Consider the following 26,874-nt stretch of genomic DNA (forward strand, 5'->3'; position numbering starts at 1 on the left):
TTTTTTTGGTGAAAGGAAACATTTATTTAAAAATAATAAGAATGAGTACATTAACCAATGTACTGCCCATCGTTAGCAATGACTTCGGCCCATCTTCTTGGTAACTTGTCGATTCCCCGTCGAAAGAATTCCTCATCTTTTGACGCTATCCATTCATCGATCCATTTTCGCACTCCTTCAGGATTTCGAAACGATATCTCAGACAAGCCCATTTAGATTGATCGAAACAAGTGGTAGTCAGAAGGGGCAAGGTCTGGAGAGTACGGGGGGTGATCAAGCTCATCCCGACCAGAGTCCCCTATCTTTTTTCTTGCGATGTTTGAAATATGTCAAATTTTGATAAATCCTTCGACTATTTCTTGTCGCAGTTTTTTTTTTTCAATTTTTCTCTCAGTACTCTGCTCAAACGTATTGGTTGTAGTCGATACCGATCCCCCGTGACTGTTTCACCCGGTTTCAGCAGCTCATTATACACCACACCACTTTAATCCCACCAAATAATGAGCATTACCGAGAAATCATTAAAATCCTGCTATGCTGTCGATTTTGACGATTGTGTGGGATTGAACCCTTATCTTTATGCCTGGGATTATCGTAGCAGATGGTTTCTTCACTTCCAGTTACAATACGATACAAAAATTTCTTTTTTTCTTATTTTTGGAACATTGTGCCAAAATGTGAAAAAACGTCTTACAACTAGTTTTGGATTCAGCTGGTGTGGCACACAATTTCTTTGGTCTTACCTCATTACAAATGTCTTAAAACGATTGATTCGCATATATTTAATGCTTCTGATGTTTTCTGGTGCATTTTCATGCATCTTTATCGAATAAAAAACGCCAATAGCCCATCATTCAAATTTTTTTGGTGAGTTCACAGTTTTTCAACAAATTCACCACTTCTTTTTCACCAAATTCAACATTCTCTGTGGCGATTGAGAGGTTTCGTCTCCTGCAACATTTTATAACCTTTAGATGTATTTTCACTTCATTTAAAGTGAAAAAATTCAACCAAAGGAGGGCCAGACAGAAAAACACTTTTTCATCACTCATTTTGAATCGATCAGAAAATAATGACACTGAGTCAAAAATAAATGTTTCTGCTCTGAATTAGTTTGGCAAATGTCACATGTACAAAATGCAATTGGATTCACCTGTCAAGCTACACACAATTTTAAGTGGTGACATCTAATTGTCAGCGATCAAAATTAATTTATACACCCAATACAAAAGTTTGAGAAGATATTTTTCACAAAATGACATTTCCATTTAAATGTGTATATTTCAAAGATTTTTACGACGTTTGTTTTTTAAATGACATATATCAGTGGAAATCAATGAGTACTATTTTGAACATTAAACTTGAACGGTTCAAAAGCCCATTCTGAATGAACGGCCAAAGTTGAGATGAGAAGATTCCCTTTTATTCCCATCCATTCCTGTCTCAATTAAGACCAACCGAATAAAATAGAAAAATGTTCCATTCAAAGCAAACTAGTTCGGAAGCGAGGCTTCCAAGGATTCCACTACATTTGATTCAATCAATCGAATAAAGTACAAGTGTTGCGTTTCATAAGGACTGGTATTTTTGCATATCTCTGATAAAAATCCGACAACAACATAATATAATAATAATTTATTTCGATGGGCTTTAAAAAAATTCGTTAAAGTTGAATTTTAAAAAAATCGAAAATTGCGCAGAATTTTCCGATTAATATTGAAACTAAACTGGATTTTCTACACACTCTTTGTCAATTAGAATCAAGCTAAACTACATCATGATTAAGGTTAAGTCTATTTTGCTTCAGTATAAAATATAAGACGATGTATTCAATACTATGTGATGAATGTGAGTGCATTTACTTCTATCATGTATGTGTATGTGTGTGTGTGTGTGGCAAACCGTCGTTCATTATATACATATAAATAACTCTATACATATGTTTATCATAAGCTTTTTTTTCATTCTAAGATTGTTATTGTCTTCAAATTTCGCTTATAATTTCATCTCAATAAATGGAATATGATAAAATCCATTGTATCCTGTTGAACAACAATCTCACTCCATCTCATCTCACATATGAATGTGTGCGCTACACCGTATAAACTGGAAAATGTTTTATTGATTTCTTATTGTCTATACCTCACATTTTTGTATATAGTATGATATCTTAAAAAAAACGTTTCACAAAAAATGTCTTATCTAAAAATACATAAATATTTTTATATATTTCTCCGTCTTCGTTTCTATTTTTATCATATTGACTCAATTAGTATTCTTTATTTATCTCTTTTCCTCGGCATAATTTTAAATGTTAAATACATATATAAATATATATAGGTATATATGTATTATGGATATTTCATCATCTTATATATGTAAATGAGTTAATTTATTGTCAATTTCATTGTTTGTCGGTGTCTTCGTATTTAAAAATATCGATATTATATATGTAAAAAAAATCTCGTTCCATTTAGAACACATCCATTTAATTGGCTTGTTTATTTTTAAATATCAAAAAAGTGAGGAAAACTGGATTTACGTTTTCCTTTTGCTATTTATTATCTTAATTTGCAATTTAAATTGAATATGATCAATTTCATTTATTGTCTGCGTACGGTTTTTTTTTTCTCTATTCATCTTCTTTTTCAATTTGGTTTTTCTTTTTAACTTCAACTTTTTTGTCGATGCTGTCGATTGAACATTTTATTCGGTTTACGGTTGATGTTCGAACGTGGATATTCAAGCGGAACATTTGAATAGTTTTGGATATTTTCAATAATCCATGGAATATATTTTGGAACGTTTGCATAGACGCCTGGTAACTTTGGGTTGGCACATTTAACACCCCTAAAATTGAAAAAGAGAAAATACACACATTATTATTAGAAGAAAAGAAGATTTAACACAACAACTTTAAAACGGCCAACTAACCAACTAACGATGCCTGCCACGTAGTAACGTTCACGATCATTTGAATCACGGCACAATAGCGGACCGCCGGAATCACCTAATTTCAACATGAAATCAAATCAAAAAGTGAGCGAAAAAGGAGGAAATGTTTTTGAAGTGAAACACACACACACACAGCTTTCGCTAACCACTCAGCATAACATCATTCCTTCATTTATTGCCTTTAAAAGTGAGAGAAAAGAGATGCAAAATAATACTCTTCGCTTTCTATCACTTGATACGAATTCAATGAGAGGACGTTGTCACATTCATCTAGCTACTGAACAGTGGCGTAATCTGAGAATTAGTGATTGGAGAGTGCTCAAATGTTGCATAGTGATGGCTGACAATTTTTTCAGGTATATTTTGAAATAATTACGGGAGTGGTTTGGAACTTTATGGGGGCAAAATGTCACATAAATAAAAGTTTCCTGATTTTGATGAAATTTGGCACACCAACTAACTCTAGTTACGTCACTGCTACTGGTGAACAGTATCAATAGCACCATCTGAGCGGTTAGTGCGAGCTATGACCTAGAAACAAAACCGACCTTGGCAAGCATCTTTACCACCCTCCGAGTAGCCAGCACATATCATACCATCGGTTACATTTAAATGCACCAGCCATTCGTTGCATAAGTCTCGATTCAGTACAGGAACATTAACTTCATTCACAGTTGGCTCATATGAGGTGCTCGCTGTCAAAGCATCGTGAAAGACGATGAAACAAAACATAAAATGACAATAAAACAAAGAGGCAAATTAACATTTCGACAGAACAAATTGATAGCAAGAATGATAGTGATTTACGTTTTTTGTCTTCTTTTGTCTTGCCCCATCCGATCACTGTACATATGGTGCCAGGTTTGATTCTTTTTAAACTGGGCGGAGGTAAGCAAACTGGCAATAAATGCTCATGGAATGCGACTCGAGTCGCCAACTATTGAACATGCACACAAAAAAAAGAAACGGATAAAAAAAACAACGCCATTAACAATTTTCGAATCAATGGAGGCGGAAATCGAATCTGTGATTTACAATTACCTGGAACAATGCAATGTCATTGTCATGCATCACATCCAAATTGTATTGTGGATGCGGTAAAACGCGTTGCACCTTCACTTTTTGTCCATAGTACGTATGCGAATTTCGACGTGTTATACCCAATTGAATTGTCCAACTATTTATGTTATACAATGATTTGCTAACATTTTCAAATTGAATCGATTCGATTAATTAAGTGTGGTTTTTTTTTATCAGAATTAAAGCTAGAGAAGAAAAAAAATACCACATACTTTCCAATACAATGAGAAGCAGTAAGAACCCATTGATCAGCGATTAAAACGCCAGCACAGTAGAATACTTCTTCAGGTCCACCTAAAATTGCTGCCAAAAATGGCCAATCGCCCGGCGATGACTCCGAACCACCAACAATTCGTGTTCGTGCACGTGCCGGCCGATTTCGAGCTCGTCCACATTCTACATTGACAACACAGAATGGCACCCCCAAAAAAAATGAAATAAAAATGAAATTCCAACGATTTTGAATGCAATAAGTGTCAAAAGTGTTCCATTTTCAATGATTTACCATAATTTGAACATGTTAAATCAATCACCGGATGATTTTCATTTGGGCTACAACTGCCAAACTCTTTAATTAGATTGGTTTTTTTACGTTGATACATTCGTGCAATGTTATTCGGATCTTTAGTACTATTCGGTGTGAGCGTTTGATTTGTATTCCGCATTGTGATTCGGCTTGTATTCACCGAACTATAGCCAAGCAATGAGCACACCATTGTCGGTGATGTGATTGGATTCCAATTTGATATACAGGCTGGCACCCATTTTTTTAAATTTACTTTGTAAATTTCCAGAATTCCTTTACCCAAATCACCATTTCGCTCACTCAAACGAACTGATTTTATCAAATAGAACCAATAAAAAATCTTAAATGTCTGAAGTTTATGAAACTTCAAATGGATTTGACAAGTGTCGTAGATTTCACTTACCACAATTACGTTCATCTTGGCCATATGGACAATCGATGTGTCCATCGCAAACATGTTGTGAACTCATACACCGGTTTTCGCCGCAATAAATGGTATCATTACCGCATTTGTCACAGTTTGATTCGTCACTTTGATCCAAGCAATCGACATTACCTAAACGAATTTACGTTTCCCAGTTAGTAATCAAACAATTTATTATATTCATCTCCAATATTACCGTCACACTTCCAATCCAATGGGATGCATCGGGTCTTGTTATCGCATGAGAAACCTGAACAAACTATATACGACCGAAAATCGAAAGGAACAGACAAGGAAAAGAGTTTTTTTAGTATTTTTCAAAGCAAAACCCTTTTGTTAATAAATTCGCCGCTTTCGAATGAACACACATCGAAGCTGAAGAGGTATGAGAAGAAATGAATGGCACCAATCTCAATCAGATAATGAAATATGTCAGTTGAACTTAATTTTTTCAACTGTGAACGTGATAGGAACCATATCCCCGATTGCAAAAACCTAATTAATAGACATTAAAAGCTGAAGCTTTTACACATTTCAATACAATGTACATCAGAGTATTAACGAATAATTCTCTATTTGAATCATCACGCGCACATATGCACACTACACCAACTGTATTTGAATGTAAAGAGAGAAGAAGAAAAAAATTCACAAATGTTTACGCATACGTTATGGATATGTGGATATATGCCATTTTCGAATTATTCATAAAATGTTCGCAAATTGTTTCAACACCGATTTATTTGATTATTGTTTTGTTGATGAGATGATGTTGATTTTGATAAAATACATAACATGTGCTAATGCAAAAGCACTCGAGCCTTAATAATACACATTACGGCTGTTAAGCTAAACACATTTGATTCTCTCACGCGCTCTTTCTCATGCTTGTACCTTCTTAGATTCACTCAGCACACTTCACATATGAAAAAGTCACACTTATGCATGGCATCAACCGTGAAATATATGAATGCATACGTTCGGTATCATGGGCGTCCGAGTCCGATTAGCCCAAAATCGAGTGGTTTTTGAAAATTTATTAGAAAATCTCGCGAAAAACCGAAAAAAATAATGTTAGAACCATTTTTTTCTTTCACTTTTTGTATCAGTTTTTTTTTCGGTAAAAAAAAATAATTTCGGATCGGGCTTCGGTCGGATTCGGGTAAGAACACAGAAAATTCGAACGGGCCCGAGAATGTTTCCATCCCGTTGCGACCTCTGGTTTGAACATATACACAGCGGGTTAACGATAGAAAAGCTATGGCAACGCTTTTCTTGTCACCGTTTATTATTTGGAAAAATAAATTCACAATTTTCACATTGAAAATCTGACACTTGTTATTAAGAGTGCTCAAATACTGTTGTTGGCGTTCAATTGGTAGGCATTTCTCTGAGTTGGCCTACGATCTAGTTTTGTGTTTTTTTTTTCATGTAAGAACCTCTGCATTGCAATGGGTCAACATTTTATAAAGACACCTCAAAAATATATACCTAAAAAATTCGATTTATGGAAAGGTTTGTCTTACTGCTGTAAGAGTTTTACAGTAAGACTCTTTATTTCAGCTAAAAATTTACACAAACCACAAAAGTAGATATATAATCTAACACACTATTGATATGATTAGATACAATCCATGAGTAAACAATTCAATTTGAGAATGCTGAACTTAGATTAGCTTAAACCGTTATCAAATATTTATTTTTTGATTGAATGTTGACCATTCAACGCATTTTTATATCGAAAAATGTTTGGTATATTTCGGAGTGAATTCTTTATTTTATGATATTATTGAAAGCGATGATGATAACAAGGAAACCAAAAAGAAATTTGAAAAAATCCGACCATTATGCATTGGAAATGAGCAATTATCTGAATTGTTATGATTTATTCGGTTAGAAACACAGATGTTTCGGCAGGAAACGTTTTTATGAACAGTTTTCCTCTGTGAAAAATGTATATAATAAATGGTAATAAAAGAATTTATTTTGTGTGTTAAAGAAAAAGAGAAAAAAAATAAACTGAATAAGGTTTCTTATCGATCAGAGTGAAGTGAATGATTCAAGGGAAGATTTTCTCTCTCCAGCCCTGAGATATAAATTGTTATGATGATGATGTATGAGTGGTTGGTGTATGTATGTTACCTGGTTTCAAAGCTCGGTTGTATGCATCGCGCATTTGCTTTTGTCCAACGCAAATATCTGGATTATTCGAATCGCTGAATTGATGGCATGATAGATAGTCGGGCAGTTCAAGACCGAAAACATTGAAAAAGAAATGGCACCGTCGCATCGTTTCTGTAGAAAAAAAATTAAATAAATAAAAACCAATTTAAATGGATGTTCGAAAGAAAAATTTATTTTCCGCCAAAAAGTCATTTGAACAATGTCCATTATGCAGACATGTAAAGCAAGTGTGACACCATATCCAAACACAATACACTGAACAGAATAGAGTTTACAATGTACGTACCCAAGCAAAGTGATTTGCATGGCGGAATAAGACCAGCTGTACCACATTTTGGTACAAACAACGTGCATAGAAATAATGACGCCAACTCATAGCATTGCACATCGACGATAGCTTCGTATGGTTCAAGATCTTCTTCTGCTTCTATTTGGCTGAAGTGTCCAATGTAATTTGGATAAATTGTGTAATTGTATTGCACTTGATGGTTCTGGCAAAATTTCACAATGATTGGCAAGCATATGCCGGGAGCTGGATTTTTATCTACAAAAAATTGAAAAAGAAACGCAAAAAGAGCGATAAACGATTAACAAAACCACTTAAAATGAATGGTGTTATGTACGGTTTGAGACACAAACCGTTAATAAGGTAGATTTTTTTCATTTTCATATTATTTAAACAAGTTATAATATTTAAAAAAACAAGAGGCCATGAATGCTTTTCAACGGGTTTGAAAGCCAAAAATAATATTTATTTTAAATGATTGAAATTAATTTAAAAAAAAGTGATTAAAAAAGGAAACCGGATTTTTTTTGAAAATATTAGCCAAATTATCGTGAATGATGTTCATACCAAATGGACTAGTGATTATTTGTTTTTTCGCCAATTCTTTAATCGGTGTAATAGCAGATGGTGCTGGTCGCTGTGGTGTAAATATGGTTTTGTTAACGAACTTCACCGTTGGGTATGCCTTGAAATATGCGGCCAAACCACCTGTTTTTTTGTTGTTTTTGTGTTGTAAATAAGTGAATGTATTTATTATTCATTGAATTTCACATTGCAATTTATTGTAAGTAAGTTCAAATTCGTTAGTAAACTTACCAGCAATAATGAGCAGAGCAAGTGCATTGAGAAGAATTTGAAGTAAGCGGAATTTGAGAATGCCACGCGTTATGTATGGATTTGAACTTTTTCGTCGATTTATGACCTACAATAAGTAGAAGACAATCAGCCAAACATGAATGAATGCATTATATTAATTTTATGAATGAGAACCAGAGCAGGAGCAAGAGCAAGTGTGCGAACGTGTTCAAGGTATGATAATTTGTCAAAAAAGTTTCGATTACATTCGAAAAGTTTTGCAAAATCGTGTGCTCGGTCTTTCTATCTGTTTTCCATTCTCTCTCTCTCTCTCTCTTCCTCATTGTTTTTCTGCCACACTGCATTTTATTTAAAATTCAAAGTTGGAATGTTATGCGAACAGTTGTGGCCATGAGGCCCATTCCATTCGCTCCAATACGTCAGAATACAATACTTCATCTACTTACTTTATGCTGCAATGACATATTTGAACCATTTTGGAAGCGAACGACTGCCTGAAGGCTGGCGGGTGTTGATGCACTTTTTATAATGGCTGAATTGGCGCTATTGTCGAAGTTTTCTTTTGTTATTTCATCGGCACACTTCAGATGCTGTTTCACTGCACATAAAAAGCGAAAGAAATACAACGAAATCGGTTCAATCTTTTGTTAATAAAATAAATCGATAAATTTATCAAATCAAATGATGATTTTTGAAAGGGAATGTCCTTTTTCTTCTCTATTTTAAACGGTTTATTTTTGCAATATTGCAGAGCTGTGCTAAGATAATCAACAATACGTACTTGCGTGTATTTTGGCGGTGTGTGCGAGCAAGGGTTGTTCACATTGTTTCGTATTGTAACTGGGGCTACTAGACGTTTGACTGAAACTATCATTCGAAATGGTTGAGTCTTGTCGAAATGTGGATCGTCCGGTCGGAAAATGGTATTTATTTGTTGAAAATCTGTCGAAATTTGTAAGCTCTTGGCCATTGAGGCAGCTTGTTGTTCGATTGTTGTTTCTGTTGTTTGAATTATTGGCCACTTGTGTTGCATCGAAATTCTTTGTGTTATAGCTGGAACTTGAATTAAGTGAAAAACTATCGTTCGATATGCTTGAATCTTGTCGCTGTGTTAATTTTGTGTGTGCAATTTGTGATGCTTTTTTAAAACTGCGTCGTCCCGTTGTAGCAGCAGCCGATGTAATTTTCGCCAAACCAGTTTGGAATGCGCCCAACATTGAACCATTGTAAAGTATACGACCGGAATCGAGTGAGTTTTGAGTACGTGATGCTGCCGGCGATGGCACTGGACGCATTTTTCCTGATTGATTTAAGCCATTTGTCACCGTAACGCCCACCGTATCTATTGATTTTGGCATCGATTGATTTCGATTCGCATTCAATGAATTCACACGATATGCTGACGCATTACTTGCAATCGATTGATTTTTAATCGAATTACTACTGTTCGAATTGATTGTTTTATTCGAAACACTTAACAAACTATTTGAACTATTGAAACGACTAAATGTTTTACCATGCATTTGTGTTGGATTATTCATTTTATCGTCGTACTCATCACGTTTTACGGCCAACGGAGATATAATGCAACGCGCTTGATTTTGTAATGTGAACGATTGTTGCGTTTGTAAGTCGGATGATGTGCAACTATCGATCGACGATTGTGTATCAACCGATGAAAAGCGACTGCGAAAATCTTCGGAGGCACCGAAAAAAATGCGATCATTATCATTTGATGCGGACATGTAACCGGTATCGATGGTTGTTTGTGATTTATTTGAATCGCTTGACGAACGATTTGATAGCGATATTATTGGATCGCTACTTTTTGGCTCTTCAAATACAGACGATTCAATGCTCAAACGATCATCATCCGAATACTGATCAATCGGATAATGATTTTCTACTAAACGCCTTTGTACAGTTTGATTTTGATTGATTGGCGGTTTGACGCTTGTATTACGCCGTTTTACCTCGTCCAATGTTTGTTTGCATACGTTATTTATGGTTGTCTTGATTGTCGATGTTGGCGATTGTGTTGACGATTCACTCAGCGAACTTTGAATTATTTTGTCCAAGAAAGTCCGTTTTGGAATCGGCGGCGGTGCTTCAGATCTTGTTGATGATGATGCTTCAGTTGTTGTATTACCGCCTATTGATTGCCTTTGTGTTGCCGATGATTGATTACTGCCACCGGATGCTGCAGCTACTGCTACCGCCGCCGCTTGTTGTGTCGAATTTCTACGTATGTTAATTGTTGATGCTGATGGTGGTGCTAGCATAAATTTATTGGTGATTGGTTCGGCACGCTTTTTTAGATACTCAATAATCGATACGTTTGATGGGATTGCAAAACTTGTACTAAGATTTGGTCTAAAAACAACAACAAAAATTGAAAGATAGAGAATGCGAAATGAAATCCACAAAAAACCATCAGTAAATTGGCAAGCTTAACATTTAAATAAAATGGCTGACATGATATGGATAAAGAAGATGAGATATTATTTGTATATTTTATTGTTACTTTTCATTCGTATCGATGGCTGTTATGTTGGCACTGTTATTGCTGGCATTGGCACGACTTTGTGCAAATTCATCAAACGATGCGGTCGCCGGTGTGGTTGGTGTATCAGATGATTTGCTGCTATAATTCGGATTGTAAAGTGTCGTTGTCATCGCGAATTCTTATGGATACTATTTGTTGGTATGATAAGTAAGACCTGTAATAAAAATGAAAAATTTTCGATGTTGAAAATATCGCTAACTCGGCTTCTTAATCAAGTTATGTTAATAAAGGGGAAAAAAACAAGCGAATAAAAGCAGCAACACCAATCGACGCTCCGATTTGAGTACTTTCACTCTTTTTCGCTCAATCTTTCGCCGATGTTAATTGTAAAAAAAGCTGCAAAGTATGCAAAATGGCAATATATACTGAAACATTTGTACAACGTTATCATTAAAATGTAATGGTACTGTACTGTAAACGAATGCAAATGTCAGCTGAATTTTTCGCTAGAACTTCACTCGGCAGCGGTATTTTAAGCGAATTGTCTAAATCCGGCTTTGGAATTGAGATTAAAGTTTTATTTGTTATTTTCGTGGCTATTCAAGTATGATGTACTTAAATGGTGTTAATAGTGCTTTCTGTGACCGGTATGCCATTGGCAAAGTATAAAAGTCACCGACTTTATGCAACACACGTATTTTTTTGACGAACAAAAAAAAATCATCCCTCGACATAAATATCGTGTGTTATTCCAGAAAACTCTCGACCGAAAATAGGTTTAAATCGGCCCGAGAGTAGTATAAATCGAGTACATGGTTGTGACCTAAAATCCATTTTATTAATATATTTCGATGGTATCTATGTGGCAGTACTTGTTGTGCCTATATTTTCAGCTCGTGACGAGAGACGAACCCTTATCTAGGGTAACACATACGCCGATCAAAAGCCCCAAAATGATGACGATATATCTCAATAAATTTTTCCTTATAGTTCCGTTTTTCCTCCTCCATGTATAGTTGGCATTGAAATAATTTACGCACACCATTCAGTTGTGTGACAGGCAGTCTTTAGCCAACGCAACACACATCACACAACCAACCAAAATTAAGTCGAGTGGCGTTTATGCCAGTTATTCGCAGAAGCTTTCGATGTTTCGAGAGTTTAGTATATAAAGGGTGTATGGAAACCAGAAATATTTGCCAAAGAATACCAGGATATTGTGTGTGTGTGTGTGTGTTGCTATTGACGGGTATGGAAAGGAAAAGCTTGCACAACACATAATCACACTCTCGCTCACTCCGTCTCTCCATATCTGCTCTTTGAATTGATTGTATTATTTGGAATATAAACAAGCTACGGATTCATAACATAGCAATCATTATTTTATGTAAATTTTCGCTTTCTCGAAACTTTTATCGCTCAATGGCAACATTAACCGCACTTTGAAAATATTGACTATATACTGATTACTATGTGTCTGTGTGCTTATTTATAATCATATCGACGTGTCGATGTGAGTATCATCATCTATTCCACATTCCACTTCCTTCGTAATAATATGATGGCATTTATATTCAATTTCCATTTGAATGCCTCTGGGCCTCGATTGATGATGTCCAACGATATACAAACGATATGTGCAACATAATCAAGCACATGCGATTTAGTCGTACTTATTTGTAAATTTTTTGTTGATGTTGTGGCTGTTGTTGTGATGTTTTTGTCGTAATAAGAACAAACATAATACCAATGAAAATGGAAATCAATCAACCAACGCACGTCTTCTTATTATATAATTGGTTTCATGATTCCGATTCGATTGGCAATATTTATTCCACTGTCTACAAATTCAGTACTGTTATTTTGTGGTAATGGTGCTTCGATTTTGCATAAAATCAATACATTTCGTATAAACTACCTGTATTTCTGAACAAACTAATTAAAGCCAAATATATTACACATATTCTCAGTATTCATGGTCGGCTCGAGACAAAAAGAAGAAGAAAAAAAAACGATTTTTTAACGAAGAAAATTCATGAAACTCCGGACTTAACATTATTTGTAGAGCGGATTAGTGGAAAAATAAAATCGAAAGCCATTTAAGAGAGCAAATGTTAAGTTGTTGGAAGAAAACGCAATGCTTGCGCTTTAATAAAAAGAAATACTTAAAAAATGGTGAAAGAACATGAGCAAAATCATTAAATATGAGCTCACATCAAGTAGTTTCAATTATATAAGATTCTGCACGAATGGAATTTCAAAATGCACGCGTACATTTCAATATTATTATATTTACATGTTTCGCATAGAATGGAACCTAAAGAGACAATGACGAAGAAGACGATGCAAAAAAAAATTGGAAGCGACAGTAAACAACGATAAATGAAAATATTGAAATAAAGCCGTCGTAAAGTATTAAAATGTGTAAGATGGCTCATAAATGGGATAAAAAAATCAGACTTAACATAATTCAAGCAGTTGATGCGATGCGTTGCGATGACAAGGAGAAGAATCACGACGAAATCGTGGCTTCGCTTTAGATCTGTTAAATTTTTCTACATGAAAGCAATAGGGAGAGAGAATGAGAGAAGGGAGTAGAGAAAGAGAACACTCACATTATACCATTTTATTATGGATATTAAATTTCATGTTTTATTCCATTTTACAGTTGGCGAGTAAAGCGCGAGTATGAGTATTAGCATGAAACAACCAATAAAACCGAAACAAAAAGGAATGAAGCGAACACACATACACCGTAGGGTGTGTAGTATTTTAAAAAAATTAAAAACCAAAATCCTTACAACCTGAAAAACTGACACATATTTAAAAGCTGTTTGTTTCACTCACGTTAATAAAACCGTGATTTGAGCTTGTAGTTTTCTTTAAATTTTCGTACACCCTAATCATATACATGCACGCATCATCGAGATCTTTTCAAAGCCACATTTTCCAGCTATGGAATTGGCTACTTGAAGAAATTCAAATATGAATGTGTTTTTCATTATATTAACTATTTGGGTATTTAACTTTTGAAGCTACTCTCTCTCTCTCTCCCCACTCTCTCACTTTTTCTCTGTGTCTCGGTGTCATTTGCCATTTCTCCGCACTTTTGAATTTAGTAAAAGTAACAAACGGACGAAATGAAATCAAATGGCAACCTTACAATCCGACTATGTCATTTGCCTGATGACTATGCATCCGTCGCCTTATTGAAAGACAGAATGAAAATAAAAAAATAAAGTCATTCTTCATGACCCGTTCGAATAAAGAGTTTGCTGAATCTCGAACGACAAAAAAGGCATCTTGCGTCAAATATAAACGTGATAAAATGATGTGATTTTATTAGAGTACATGCAGAATATATGTTTTTGTTCGCATTTCGTAAGAATTGTTTATGTTTCGTGTTTCTGCTCTCCAGAAATTTATTTGCATCTAATAAAGGTACATCCGATAAACACATGTTTTAATTATATATGCATTCGTTTCACAACCGGAGACGTATTCAAACGGAAACTCTGGTAAAAAAATGCACCTCTAAAGAAAGCAACTCTCGCATTGACACATCGAAGAAAATTCAATTACCGTTTACACACATATACACACAAAAAACACCTAACCTCAATATAAGACGATTTGACATAAAATTCAGTTTATCCGAAGTCTCATTTATTTTTGGAAAAATTTTAGTAAACAATTTTTTTTTTTTCAATTTTTTTGTGCGTTTTACCGAGTCTCCGAGAGTTTCATATAAGCCTGCCATGTAACAGCGAAAAAGACAGTTGAAAATACGAAAAAAAATTTTTTCTTGTTTTCGACTGTCTGTTTTCTGCTACATGGCAAGCTTATATGAAACTCTTGGAGCCTCGGTATAACGCACAAAAATATTGAAAAAAAAAAAAAAATTGTTTACTAAAATTTATCCAAAAATAAATGAGACTTCGGATAAACTGAATTTTATGTCAAATCGTCTCATATTGAGGTTAGGTGTCTTTTGTGTGTAGGCCGCAAAAGTTTAAAAGGAAAATTATTCAAAGTGGCAGAGCAAGGGCGCCAGTATTTGTGGCAGAGTGAGAAAAAATTTTGAATCATGTGAGAAACTTCTGCTCTATTTATCTGTTTCCTCTTCCTTTTCTCTCTTTTTTCTCTTGTTCATTTTACATTATAGATAAAGACTAGTTTAAAAAAAATCTTATCTATCATGGCAGTGCTCCCATCCCGTCCCTAGTGGATACAGAGTGTCTATGAAATATCACAGTACAACAACTTTTGAAAGTACTTGGTGAATATAGCACCCAGAGCGTTTGGTGGGATTAGCTCGATTTTTTTTTTACTGTGAAGTTCGAGCGATTTTTAATACATTTTCAAACTTTGTTATTGCGATTATTTTTTCTATTTTGTAACTGCTCCATGGGTAATTTTGCATATTAATTCCAAATATGACGTCAGAATTGCAATTTGAAGTGTAAATTGATGATCATGATTGTTAACGCATTGAAAAATTTAACGGAGTTGGCTAAACCAGTATTGATAAACTGTCCAAAAGATGACTAACAAACCTTGTGAAAATAAAATAGATGGCGTTTATGTGGCCTAATAATTGAGAATGAAGACACTCACACATGTGTCATCGATTTTTCATCTTTTCAAATTAATTTAAGCAAAACAGTGTAAAGTGGTTCAATTTCTATGTCAAAGGCTTCTGTCATCGAAACATGTCTGTGCCATTGTTTTATCCATTATCTATAATGTTCCACAATCAAGTTTATGTTGCAAAGCTTAAAAAAACGTCACCTAAGCGAAAAATTGAAGTATTATTATTGTCATTACATCTATGGATTCTCATTAACATTTAAATTATAATCGGGAGTGGCTTTACATATAAAATAATCAGATAAATAATTTCTATTTGAAATGACGACTACCTGAAAGCTTGTAATTAAGCACGTAAGTTACTCTTTTTTATGCTCAAAGTCAAAATCGGTCATTTCATAGGTTGTTGCACCCCAGATGAAACCAGAATTGCTTGTTAGTGCGTGTGTCACTTCAGTTTTCTGTCAACTTTGTCTATCTCTAAGCACAAGCAGCAGTCACTAACCTCTCACACCATTTTTTTCTCTTCTCTTGTCAGCAAATAAAAGTTTCACTTGCAACAGAAGAATGTTCGAACGACAGGAACATCATGTGGAAATGACCGTTTAATCGATGTATCGAATCGAACACTTGGCGTTCGATAGTGTTCCAAAAACGTTCATTTAATTGCAATAGCTATTAAGCCGTATGCTTTCAAAGAAAGCACAACTTAAATTTACAAGAAAAACATCGGATCAAAGTGCTTCAATTTACAAAGTTTTAGAGAAAGTTTTAGAAAATTATATCAATTAGTCAATTTGACACGTTTTTGCGCATCTTTTTTCATCTTCATCATTCTCTTAGCAGTGAGGGGAATTATAAACACCTCTTAAGCATTATGTACCGAAACCAATTCGGTTAAATGCATTCCTATTTGAGACTCTTTCAAGACAAGCTGCCTGAATGCTGTTCACACTGAGAAGTAGTTTTGACTTGAATTTAATGCGGTTTTTCATTTTCAATAGATCCTTATGAGTTTTCCGATTACTCTTGTTTTGATGTTTCATTATCAAATAATAGATTTTACATCCTTGAGAGAGGAGAGAGAGAGAGAGAGAGAGATAGAGAGAGAGATTTCCGGTAAAATCCAATTAATTGGAGTAGTTTAAGCATTTGAGTTCCGAATTGGCTTTAGGCTATACCTACACAGAAAAAAAAAATTTGGTATTTTTAATTCAATTTTGGTAGATTTAATATAAAATCAACCAACAACGAATTAAATTTACCACTTTTGACATCTCTGAGGCATATTTCTTAAAAGAGACTATCAGTTTAATAAGTTTTACCAATTGCTTCATTTCATTCACCAAATTCATGGGCTAGCGTCATCTGTGGTTTCGAAAAGTTGGTAAATGTAATGAAGCAGTTGGTAAAACTTATTCAACAAATAGTCACTTTTGAAAAATATGCCTCAGAAATTGAATTAAAAATACCACATTTTTTCTTTCTGTGTACACACTCTATTCCGAAACGAGAGAAATATTTAATCTCTCTTCGAAAATATAAGATTGATGAAATGTGATTATTTTTATTTACTCTTTGCATTCGTATCATGTTGAAAATTTAGTTTAAAGCTGAACACTTTCTCATCAATTCATCAGGAATTCAATCGGCGAAATGGTGTTATATTAAAAAAAAAAAACGAGTGCTGAATACGTGGTCTGAATCACAAAACCGAAAATGATTAAAGTGTACAACGAACATGGGCGCGACGTGAAACGTTCGATTAAAAAACTTGACATCAGCGCCACTCCCTCATAACTAAAAATGGTACAAATTCACAATAGATGGCGCTTATAAGCGCAGTATAACTTGACAGACAACATAAGACATGTGCACAAAGGCACACTATTTATATGATAATATAAATGGAGTGCTTAAAATATTAAAAAAAATTAAAAAAAAACTAACAAATGTCGTCCCCAAAAATTCTGTGCATTTTGACAATCAACCAATACAACATTTTTAGCTTGTTTGTCGATTTATAAGCGCCATCTTTTTGCGAATTTGTACCATTTTTAGTTATGAGCAACTGGCGCTGATGTGAAATTTTTTCATGTCGCCCCCATGACAACGAACAACATCCCATTTTATAACATTCATGAGGTTAATTAATTGATTGAAGGCTTTAATTTGAAGCAGTCTCAGTGCAACAGCACAGACAAGACATTGACCATTATTATAGAAAGTACAGAACAACAAAATCTTTCCAACCTTAAATTTGATTTGATTCTGATTATTTTAAGAGCGTTGAACACTTTAAATGAGTTCTATTTTCTCCTATATTCTTTCTATGCTCAGCGAAAATCAGTTGAAAATATATGTGCGCGTCTGAGAGAATTTAATTGAATGAATTAAAAAAAAAAAGATCAATGCAGCACAGTGTTGTGATGCCAACGCGGCAAATAACAACGAATTTGGTTCAAGACAACGGCCGGTTCTCGCGCGATTCTCTTTCTCTCTTTTGAAGGAATTTCGTTGAACTCTCGACCACACTCAACTGATCAATCACGAATTTTCGACAAAAGTCAAGACTCTGCAAGATGAATAGAGAACGAAGAAAAATTTACGCGATAAAAAAAATCTTGTTCAGCTCGTTTGGCCCCTATCATCTGTTGATGGGCTTCACATTCAGTCGTCTGTTCTCAAAGCGATTTTATTTGTTCGGTGGTTTTGTGCGTACAAAACGAAACAATAGAAACAATATCTTAATTAAGTTACTTTGAAAATTAGTGTTATGGCAGGACAACAAAAAAAAGAGCAGAAGGAAAAGAAAAGACCAACCGCATCGTAAATATTTAAAAGCAAACTTCAAGCAAACAACTCTAATGAAATGAACCTTATGGTGGGTATATTCTCCAGTATTCTACATCCCTTTCTCTCTCTATTGTGATATAGATGTTCAGCGTGCACCACGGGCGCTTGAAAATAAAATGATTTATTTCAATTATTGCCAATGTTTTTTCGGCGCAAATTTCCTTTCATTCGCCACTGTCTACCGATCTTTGCGTTATTGCGACCCTTTAAAAAAAACTTGTTTGAAATGTGAGCATTGTTCGTTTTTTTTCCCTTCCTAATTTCACCGTTGTCATCTAACTTTTATTCTTTCATTTAATCATTTTCTGTGAAAAACTTATTTTAAATCATGGAACATAAATCCTTGCAATTTCACATTTTTAGTACTTATACAACGTACATTCAACTTTCAATAACCAAAATATTTATGCTTTCCATTTTTATTCAAGGCACAATGCTCGTTATATGGTCGCCCATTAAGCACAATAATCTGTTTTTGAAATGAAGTAAAATTCCACAAACGAAATCGAATCGAGCTTTCAAAAAGCTTGTTACAACATAACACATTGCTTCTTTCTCTTTAATTTTCATTTCGCTCACAAATTGTAATTTACAATCGATTGTTCGCAATGCTTTCAGAATGGATTCATATGCAACGTCGTTGCAGTATATCAAAAAGTGACAGCAATGAAATTCACCTTAATGTAAATGTACAGACATATTCAATGTAGCCGATCTTACCAGTAAATCACTGAATTTCATTCAATTTGTAACAAAATTGAAATAAAAATTATTGAGATTCCGGATTTTTAAATGAAATTAAAGCGCACACGAACATTCTGATCATCAGCAAAGAACAAATTAAATGTTTCAAATACTTGAAAACTACTCGAGGTGCACGAACATTTGCATACACACGCACACTACACAATTTTCACGTTCGCTTTGATGATATATGCTTAAGCATGAACAGCATTTGTCGGTGAAATGTACAGTAAGTTGTCGAGATTTTTTTTGCTCCAGCCTGTGTGGTCTGAACAAAATTCACGGTAAAATAAGCACAAAAATGCGAAATTGCGAGATATGAGAGGAAAAAGAGGGCAAAATGTTGAAGAAAACAAATAGGTATTGCAGTTGATTATCCGAATAGCATAAATGGAGGTCGACAAAATTTACTGAGAACTCTGAGCAAGTCGTAAATTATTACTAATAGCTTCATGATGTTTTATGTGTGCAAAATGCTTTTGCACAGGCTCTGCTCATAAGAATTTAATTACACATGCATTTTATAGTAAATTTTATTGCACAAAGTGCAAAGCGCAAATATAAAAAAATTCATCATACAGTTAAATGCCAACAAACATTTTTCATTCGACGCCGTGATAATTATTATTGGAAACGCCAAACGACTTTCGTAACTATTTGATTTTTCTTTCGTTACCGTAGCTAAGGTTGTGCGACTTCCAAAGAAGCTATGCCTCCCCGAGTATAGTCTGGTTTTTTTGTGCAATTGGCACATCATTGTAATCTCAGCACGATGAAAGAATGTTTGTGTATATATGCGTAAATTAACAAACACGTAAATATGTTTTTGCAGAGAATGTCTGAAAGAGTCTTAAGTTTAAGAAATTTGCGTCGAATACTCTCTCTCTCTCCCCCCCCCCCCCCGGGGGGGGGGGGGGGGGGTTGTTTCATAGCGTGATTTGATCACTCGTTGCTTTCGAGTATGTCTTATTGCTGTTATAGCAGAAAATAATCCCAGAGGGAATCGGCAAGACTAACGGCACGCACTTCATCAGCGACACAACGAGCTCATTTCTTCTGCATTCCTATAAATAGAATCCAACTTTGTTCGCAAGCAAAAGGCGAAGTGAATGTTTGTACGTGTGTGTGTTCATGCGTCACATTATACACATAGTTTGTGCGATTAATATAAAACATGACATTTGAGCGTTACTTATTATACCCCGTTATTTGTTCGTTGAACATATTTGCGATGAAAACGCTTTCACATTGCTTACAAAGTTATAGACTCTCTATGTGTTGTATATCTGCCCACAGCAGTTGTCATTGTCATCAACGTCGTTATCGTTCATTTTGATGACTCTGACAGCATTACTCTCGTCGACATCATTTCGAAACGACATATGTATGTTTGTGTGTGTGTGTGCGTGTGCACTCCATGCATTTCACAACATCCAACAATTTACTCGTTTGTTTTCCGGTGTTATTTTTTTCTTCGTTTATTCTGCCTGTTCACTCGCTGTCATTTCATTTACCAGTTATTGTGTTATTCATTGTTTTGTATATCAAATGTTATTTCATACGCAAATTTATTATACTCAAATTGCTTGAAAATTTTAAATAATTATTGAACCTAAGGTGATGTCCAGTCAATGGTGGCTAATATGCCATTGGAATTTTAAATCATATCACCAACAGCCCAAATACCTCTCTCTCTCTTTCGCTCTCCATCACTCTGTAGAGACTTTGAGTTTCGTTTTTATTCAGCGAATATTGTTGCTTTTATTCAATGGAATTAAACATTTTCCGGAATGTCAAAATGAAGATCAACTGGCACGCTTAAATTTATTGTTACATTCCAAGAAATGAAGAAGAAAAAAGTAGAAATAAGTTTTTCAGGATTTGTCCATTTGTAATTAACTCCGAATAAACTTCTTCGATGTTGGCGCATCTCGTGAAATTAATTTCCGCTTTTCTTTCGACCAGATTTGGGCATTCATCTGCGATAAGCATGAAAATATCCGATATTCGTTCAATTCTCAACGATTTTGTATTGAGAGTTTAAAGAGGGATTAAGGACAGTAATGTGTCCAGTAAAAGTATTGTAATCAAAAATAAAAGTTATTATACTCATAAATCGAATTTCGACGTATTTTGTTTCAAGTTTTTTTTTTTTTTTTGATATTACAAAATTAATGTGAACGCCTCTTGGGTCAGTACTTTTTATATAGTCGACTGTAAATGAGAAGTTCAATAAACTTTGTGGAAACTCCAATTCTCTAAAAAAGTATACAACCAAAAAGGTCTTACCTTTCAAAATTCCAAAATGATGGAGTTTTTCGTAATAAAAAAAAATAACTTTTTGATAACTTTTATTTCGTTACATTTCGAGCAGTAATTTCGAAAACAAACATTTTATTTCGTCTAAATTTCTCGACCACAAAAAACCTAGCAAATCGAAAGAATTTTTTTTACAGTTTTACATTAAATTTTATTATTTTTCCAAATACAGAAATTATGAACGGAGCGGATCCAAAGGATGGAAGCAAACGAATTTCTTTGTTCCAACGTGAGCACCACTAACAATTTTTCTCCGAACCAATAATACACGAGTTTGTATCTTTCACACACAGTTGACAAGATGTGATGTTATGTCAACTGCTTAGTAAATTAGTACCAAAAACATTGATAGAGGGCCAATACCTTGAACAAAGTTCAGTAGTGATTTTGTATAGGAAAGTGACATCGCTTCCACAGTATGAGCGGATCGCTAAAAAGGTTTTAAAAAATTGTAAAATATCGTGTCGTATGTAAAAAATGTCGGTTATGGATTGATGTGTGCAAAAGTTGAAATCGTTTTGAGCTTTGCTTTCGAATCACAATCTCCATCGTCATCGTATGCGCGAAATTGAAGAACGAAAAATATCTTATGCGAATGTTACATTACGGCATCAAAAAGTTAGTGCGCCTTGGGAAAGGCTAACAAAAAAATCTTTCAGTTTAAACATGTATACTATGGCATAATGTGAATTTACTTTTTAAATTTTTTCTGTCAATAGACGACCCATGTTGTTCAATTGAACGCTTTATAGAAATAGATAGTCAGCGGCTAGTTTACATTCAAGTTGAAGATTTGTTTTCATCTTTGAATCAAATTCCCATTTCGAAATACTTGTTCAGCGACATGAAATATTCTAATATATTAATACATATATAATTGGAAGAGGAAGTATATCAACATTGAAAAAACCAATAATAATCAAAAAGGGAACTTTTTGGATATTTGTCAACGGTTCAAATAAGAATCGAAATAGATTAACATTGTGAAACGAAAAGAGCAGATTTCGACGAGTTTGTTTTATCAGAGCCGAATGCCAGTGAATTGAATTTCAAATGTAATACTTCTTTCTTCCTTCTCTTCCTTCGCTTCCGTAATAATAATAATAAAAATAATCAATGTTAGTTTCTCATACATAAGAACGACTACAACATTGGTTCCGTCCGATTCCATACGAACGATAAGCCAAATTGGACACATATGATAAAACGGAGTGTTTATAAAGTGTATTTGCTTAGATCCCGTGCTCTTTCGGTAGAATGATTTCATCTTAAATAACTGTTTATATATTATGCAAGCCATATGCCTACATATTCAAGTATACAGCGTGTGTGTGTATGTCTTTTTTGTGCAGCATTCAAAACACCACACAGTGAACGCATTGTATAAAAGTACATACGATTTTAGATGATCGTTTACGTACACTAGCGCCACAATCGGTTCGACGTTCAACAAGTACAACTAAGTAGCTAGATATGAAAACACATTCACGCACAACAATCTAAGCAGAAAGAGTAAAATACTCTGTAAGACAAAAGCAATAGCTGGTGTTGAAACGTCGTTTTAAAACGTCACCGTCTATTGTCGTTTGTGGCGTTACTGTACGAAGACAGTTGTCAGTAGGCTCACCGTGTGCGAAACACATAATGGAATCCGAATGTTTGTGTAGGTCAATTATGTTCACACTCAGAACTTCCGAATGAACGAAATAGCAAAACAAAAACAACTACTTCGTTCGCTCTGTATGTGACTGAAACATGTCAGAGCCTCATGTTGATAGCGTTCTTAAGATAAAATTGAATCAGTACACACAAATGACAACAAACCTCAATATGAACAAAAATTGACATAAAACTCATGAACCGTGTGCTTAACATATATCACTTTGGCATTTGAGCGGAAAAAATGCATACTAAAATTTATCTCAAAAACGGTTGAGACTTCGCATAAATTGAGTTTTATGTCAATTTTTGTTCATATTGAGGTTAGTTGTCATTTGTGTGTAGCATTCGACAATACACACTCACACACTTTATGACACTTTCAATGCATTTTTTTTTGTTCTTACGATAAAAACAAGAAGAAATGACTTAATTATCTGGACTTTCTTCTCACCAAATTACACTTAATTTCAAGTTGAAGTAGTCCAGTGACCGAATAGTTTATATTACTTCTGCCACTTGTTCGCGCGTTCTTCTTCTTTGCAAAACTTTAGCTAGTTTGCCAGTGTTAAGTTAGACGATGAAAAAAATTCTGAAGAATATTATTTCATGAGCACATTTGATCATTTTTCTCAATTTTTTCCATTTTCGTCTTTTTGTCGCAGTGTGCCATGGTTGAAACAGAACGAGAAGGGTGACAGAGACGGTGAGAGATGTGGATAGAAGGAAAATGGGATTGAATCAAAACAGTACAGCACACACAAAAATGGGACTGTTGTAAAAATTTTCGTCATTTGACGATAAAGCGCATGGATTATTTAATGAATAATGGTATGAGCACCGAAAAGCATCACAATCAAATTATGTATTTTCACACGAAAACCATTGGCCTCGAAACCTTTTTCGTTGCGTATATGAGGAGTGTGTTTATGTCACAAATCGGCATGTTATCAAAAATAAGAAAAATAACAAAAAAAAAAGTGAGATAGTGAATTAATAAAAATGTTTGAGATGCGAGTGTGGTATCGAATGGGCATAGTTAAGTGCGACAGTTAAACAGCAACGCACAAAGCTCTTTTAACAATTCTAATGTTAGAGTTTGAACGAATACACTGACTTCATCTCGCAAAATGGATATCTACACTTGAGTTTGCTTTGTTGACAGCACACGAAAAACAACAGTCGTTGAAACGAAACTGAAACAAAACAAACAAAAAATGAATGCTGTACTAAGCCAGTTTTTTTTTCTCGCCTCTTGCTTTTATATTCGTGTACGATTTTCACTGCCGCCCGCCCTTTTCAAGCCAGTGTCTCTTTTTTTATTTTATTCAGAAAAAAATATATAATAAATTTGGCCCACATTTGTCGCATTGATATGGAATTGAATGAATAAAATTGAGAAAAAATCGTTACTTTACGAAAGAATCACGTGTGCGTGTTGTATATTTGATGAAAATCGGTTTCAATCTCAATGGCAAACATTTGATTTGGTTTCATTCTTTGAATGGTTTTTGTTTGCAAGAAAACCGTTCGCACAATTCAAAATGACATGTTGACAGTTAGAGTACGTTAATGTAAATGGAAAACAGTTAACATTGGAATTTATTTATCTGATTCATCATGAAATACCACATTTTTGTTGGAGAATGTTATGCTATCGTTCGTAACGTGATTTTGATTTCATTTTTGTGGTTATTCCGAGAGAAACACATTTGATAAAAATTCGAAAAATGCGGATGTTAACTGATTGACTGTAGGTGTAGGTACAGCATTTCGATATAAGCATATTTTAACTTATTTTAAAGGTATTGTGTATTGTATATGTGCCCAAACCCGCAAAAATCCCACGCAATCAATTCAATATGTAATATGTTCCTTATGATTATATCGGAAGAAATGTGATGTTGTAAGCAGAGAGTCATTTGTAAATCCACAACAATACACGTTATTAATTGAAATGCAATAAATATCCTTTTGTCATTTTATTGAATGACTGAATTCAGAAACGTATTATGGTGTTGTACAACATATTCCAAATGGTTTAATTACACTAAGATCAGTTTCATTTGATGTTTCGAATAAATTGATCCTGTCAAATGGGATTATCGTGTTAAAAATGCTTTTTTGCACATTATCATTGCATATACAATGACAATCACCTAAAACCAGCGATAATTTTCCTTAATCTTGACTAAAGACTGCACATAATTTAGAATAGAAAGCGAGAGTGTGCACAAGGGAGAGAGAGATAAAAGTTCAAAAAACACTTCTATTGTATCTCCAGTCTCCAATAAACTTTTCACTTTTCCCCCATATAATGGTTTTTATACGAATTTTCACTGCTGTTGTTTCTCACATGACAAAAACACTGAGTAATGCCGTAACATTTTGGCCATTTTTCTTGTACCACCCATTATATTCATCGTTTTTTTTTTCGTTGTTGTTCAGACATCAGAGGCTTAGCCTAGTTTCATGTGGCACGTTTGTAAACAGATTATAACACTTTGCAAACTAATTTCAGTGTTAAAAAGCTAAACAATTGTTTTCTTGCTGATAATTTTGAACAATTGTGCCTGATTTTTTTTTCGGTTCTTGTTTTTCATTTGTCACGAACGTCCGTCCGGCCGTTCTCTGGCAACAATAACAATTGAATTACTGGCTATTACCACATTGTTGTTGTTTTCATTCTCGATACATCAAACACTGAATTTGGTTCCAAATTTTCCTTGTTAATTTGCTTTCCAAATAATCGATTATTTGGTTGTTGTTTTTTATGAATGTTTCACTCATCAATTCTGGTGGTGGTTACATGTCTGCACATTTGTGTGTTTCACTTTTTTATTATTCTGTTTGGTTGTTTGTTCAAACTCATAATATTTTTTTAATATATTCACTGGTCGTTTCACAAAAGTTACGTTCTTTCAAATCAATAATTTGAAACACACGCGATCGCAAATAATTTAAGCATCAATTTAAAATATGGAAATAGAATTCCATATTCAGTGGCAATGGAATATGCACTTATATATGTGCCATTTATTAATATGACACTTGTCCTATTACGTGAAACATGTCGACCGTCTCAACCGACAAAGATTCGTTTCGACTATAACGAATTATGAATACGACATTCACTCGCACAATTTACGATTTCAAGTCGTGCGATTTTTTATCTCGCTCTTTTTATGCGGCAATTGGTCTTCAATTTGAACTGGCATTATCTGGTAACAAGCATACAATGAATAGCAACCATTTCGTTTTTGCTTATTTTTTATTCTGTATATATATACAACATTCGTATTTGATAAATATATCATTGCGTTTCGTTTAATTAAAATGATGTTTGAAATGCGCAGCACTTGCTATGATGAATTCAATCGCATTTTGAAATATTGCAGAAAAATTGGATTTCGTAAAATAAACATTGGGTAATAAACTTAATTCATGAGTGCATAATTATTTACACATTTTTCGGGGCATTTGATTAAGTCACAGGTAAAATATGTGGCACATATTGTTGTATATGATAAAAAAAACAAGGACTTTGGTAATTATTTGGCTGTTTCCCATATGAAAAATTAACGCTATGCGCGTCAAATCAACGTTATTCGACGCTATTCCATGTGTATATAGAATTGTACATTATCTTTCACAGTGCTGTGCATGCAACGTCTACTGTGATTGAGTTGCAATTCAAATCAATACACAAAACATAACAGGCAACTAAGTATAGCGCGCACATAAACGGAGTTCGTTGTTACTGTGTATTGGTGTATATGTGGCCGCATGCTTGCGTTTGCACAGCACTGTAAAACATAATATACAATTCTATATACACATGGAATAGCGTCGAATAACGTCGATTTGATGCGCATAGCGTTGAAGTTTCATATGGGTTTTTTCAGCGATTTTATTAAAATATTCGAACC

General features: G+C 34.3%; 1 protein-coding gene across 4 annotated transcripts in view; it reads right to left on the reverse strand.

Moving 5' to 3' along the window:
• Positions 1-1,093: 1,093 nt before the first annotated feature.
• The window catches only part of LOC116337629, a 68,530-nt gene continuing 42,749 nt past the window's right edge, over positions 1,094-26,874 (reverse strand). For 3 of the 4 annotated variants that reach the window (XM_031762317.1, XM_031762316.1, XM_031762314.1), the window contains exons 3-18: positions 10,796-10,991; positions 9,053-10,644; positions 8,718-8,869; positions 8,272-8,377; positions 8,023-8,163; positions 7,456-7,713; positions 7,128-7,280; positions 5,182-5,244; positions 4,965-5,117; positions 4,541-4,870; positions 4,248-4,431; positions 3,997-4,156; positions 3,763-3,892; positions 3,504-3,650; positions 2,935-3,010; positions 1,094-2,850 (exon numbers count right to left, since the gene is read on the reverse strand). In XM_031762317.1, coding sequence (XP_031618177.1) covers positions 2,673-2,850; positions 2,935-3,010; positions 3,504-3,650; positions 3,763-3,892; positions 3,997-4,156; positions 4,248-4,431; positions 4,541-4,870; positions 4,965-5,117; positions 5,182-5,244; positions 7,128-7,280; positions 7,456-7,713; positions 8,023-8,163; positions 8,272-8,377; positions 8,718-8,869; positions 9,053-10,644; positions 10,796-10,947 — 3,975 coding nt within the window. In that variant the 5' untranslated portion in view covers positions 10,948-10,991 and the 3' untranslated portion in view covers positions 1,094-2,672. Of the gene's footprint in view, positions 2,851-2,934; positions 3,011-3,503; positions 3,651-3,762; positions 3,893-3,996; positions 4,157-4,247; positions 4,432-4,540; positions 4,871-4,964; positions 5,118-5,181; positions 5,245-7,127; positions 7,281-7,455; positions 7,714-8,022; positions 8,164-8,271; positions 8,378-8,717; positions 8,870-9,052; positions 10,645-10,795; positions 10,992-25,611; positions 25,885-26,874 lie in introns of those variants that run through there. The other variant, XM_031762313.1, reaches the window with a different exon arrangement.

Source organism: Contarinia nasturtii, unplaced genomic scaffold (assembly GCF_009176525.2).
Source record: "Contarinia nasturtii isolate CC-2019 unplaced genomic scaffold, AAFC_CNas_1.1 Cnas_scaffold_285, whole genome shotgun sequence".
Lineage (NCBI taxonomy): Eukaryota > Metazoa > Arthropoda > Insecta > Diptera > Cecidomyiidae > Contarinia > Contarinia nasturtii.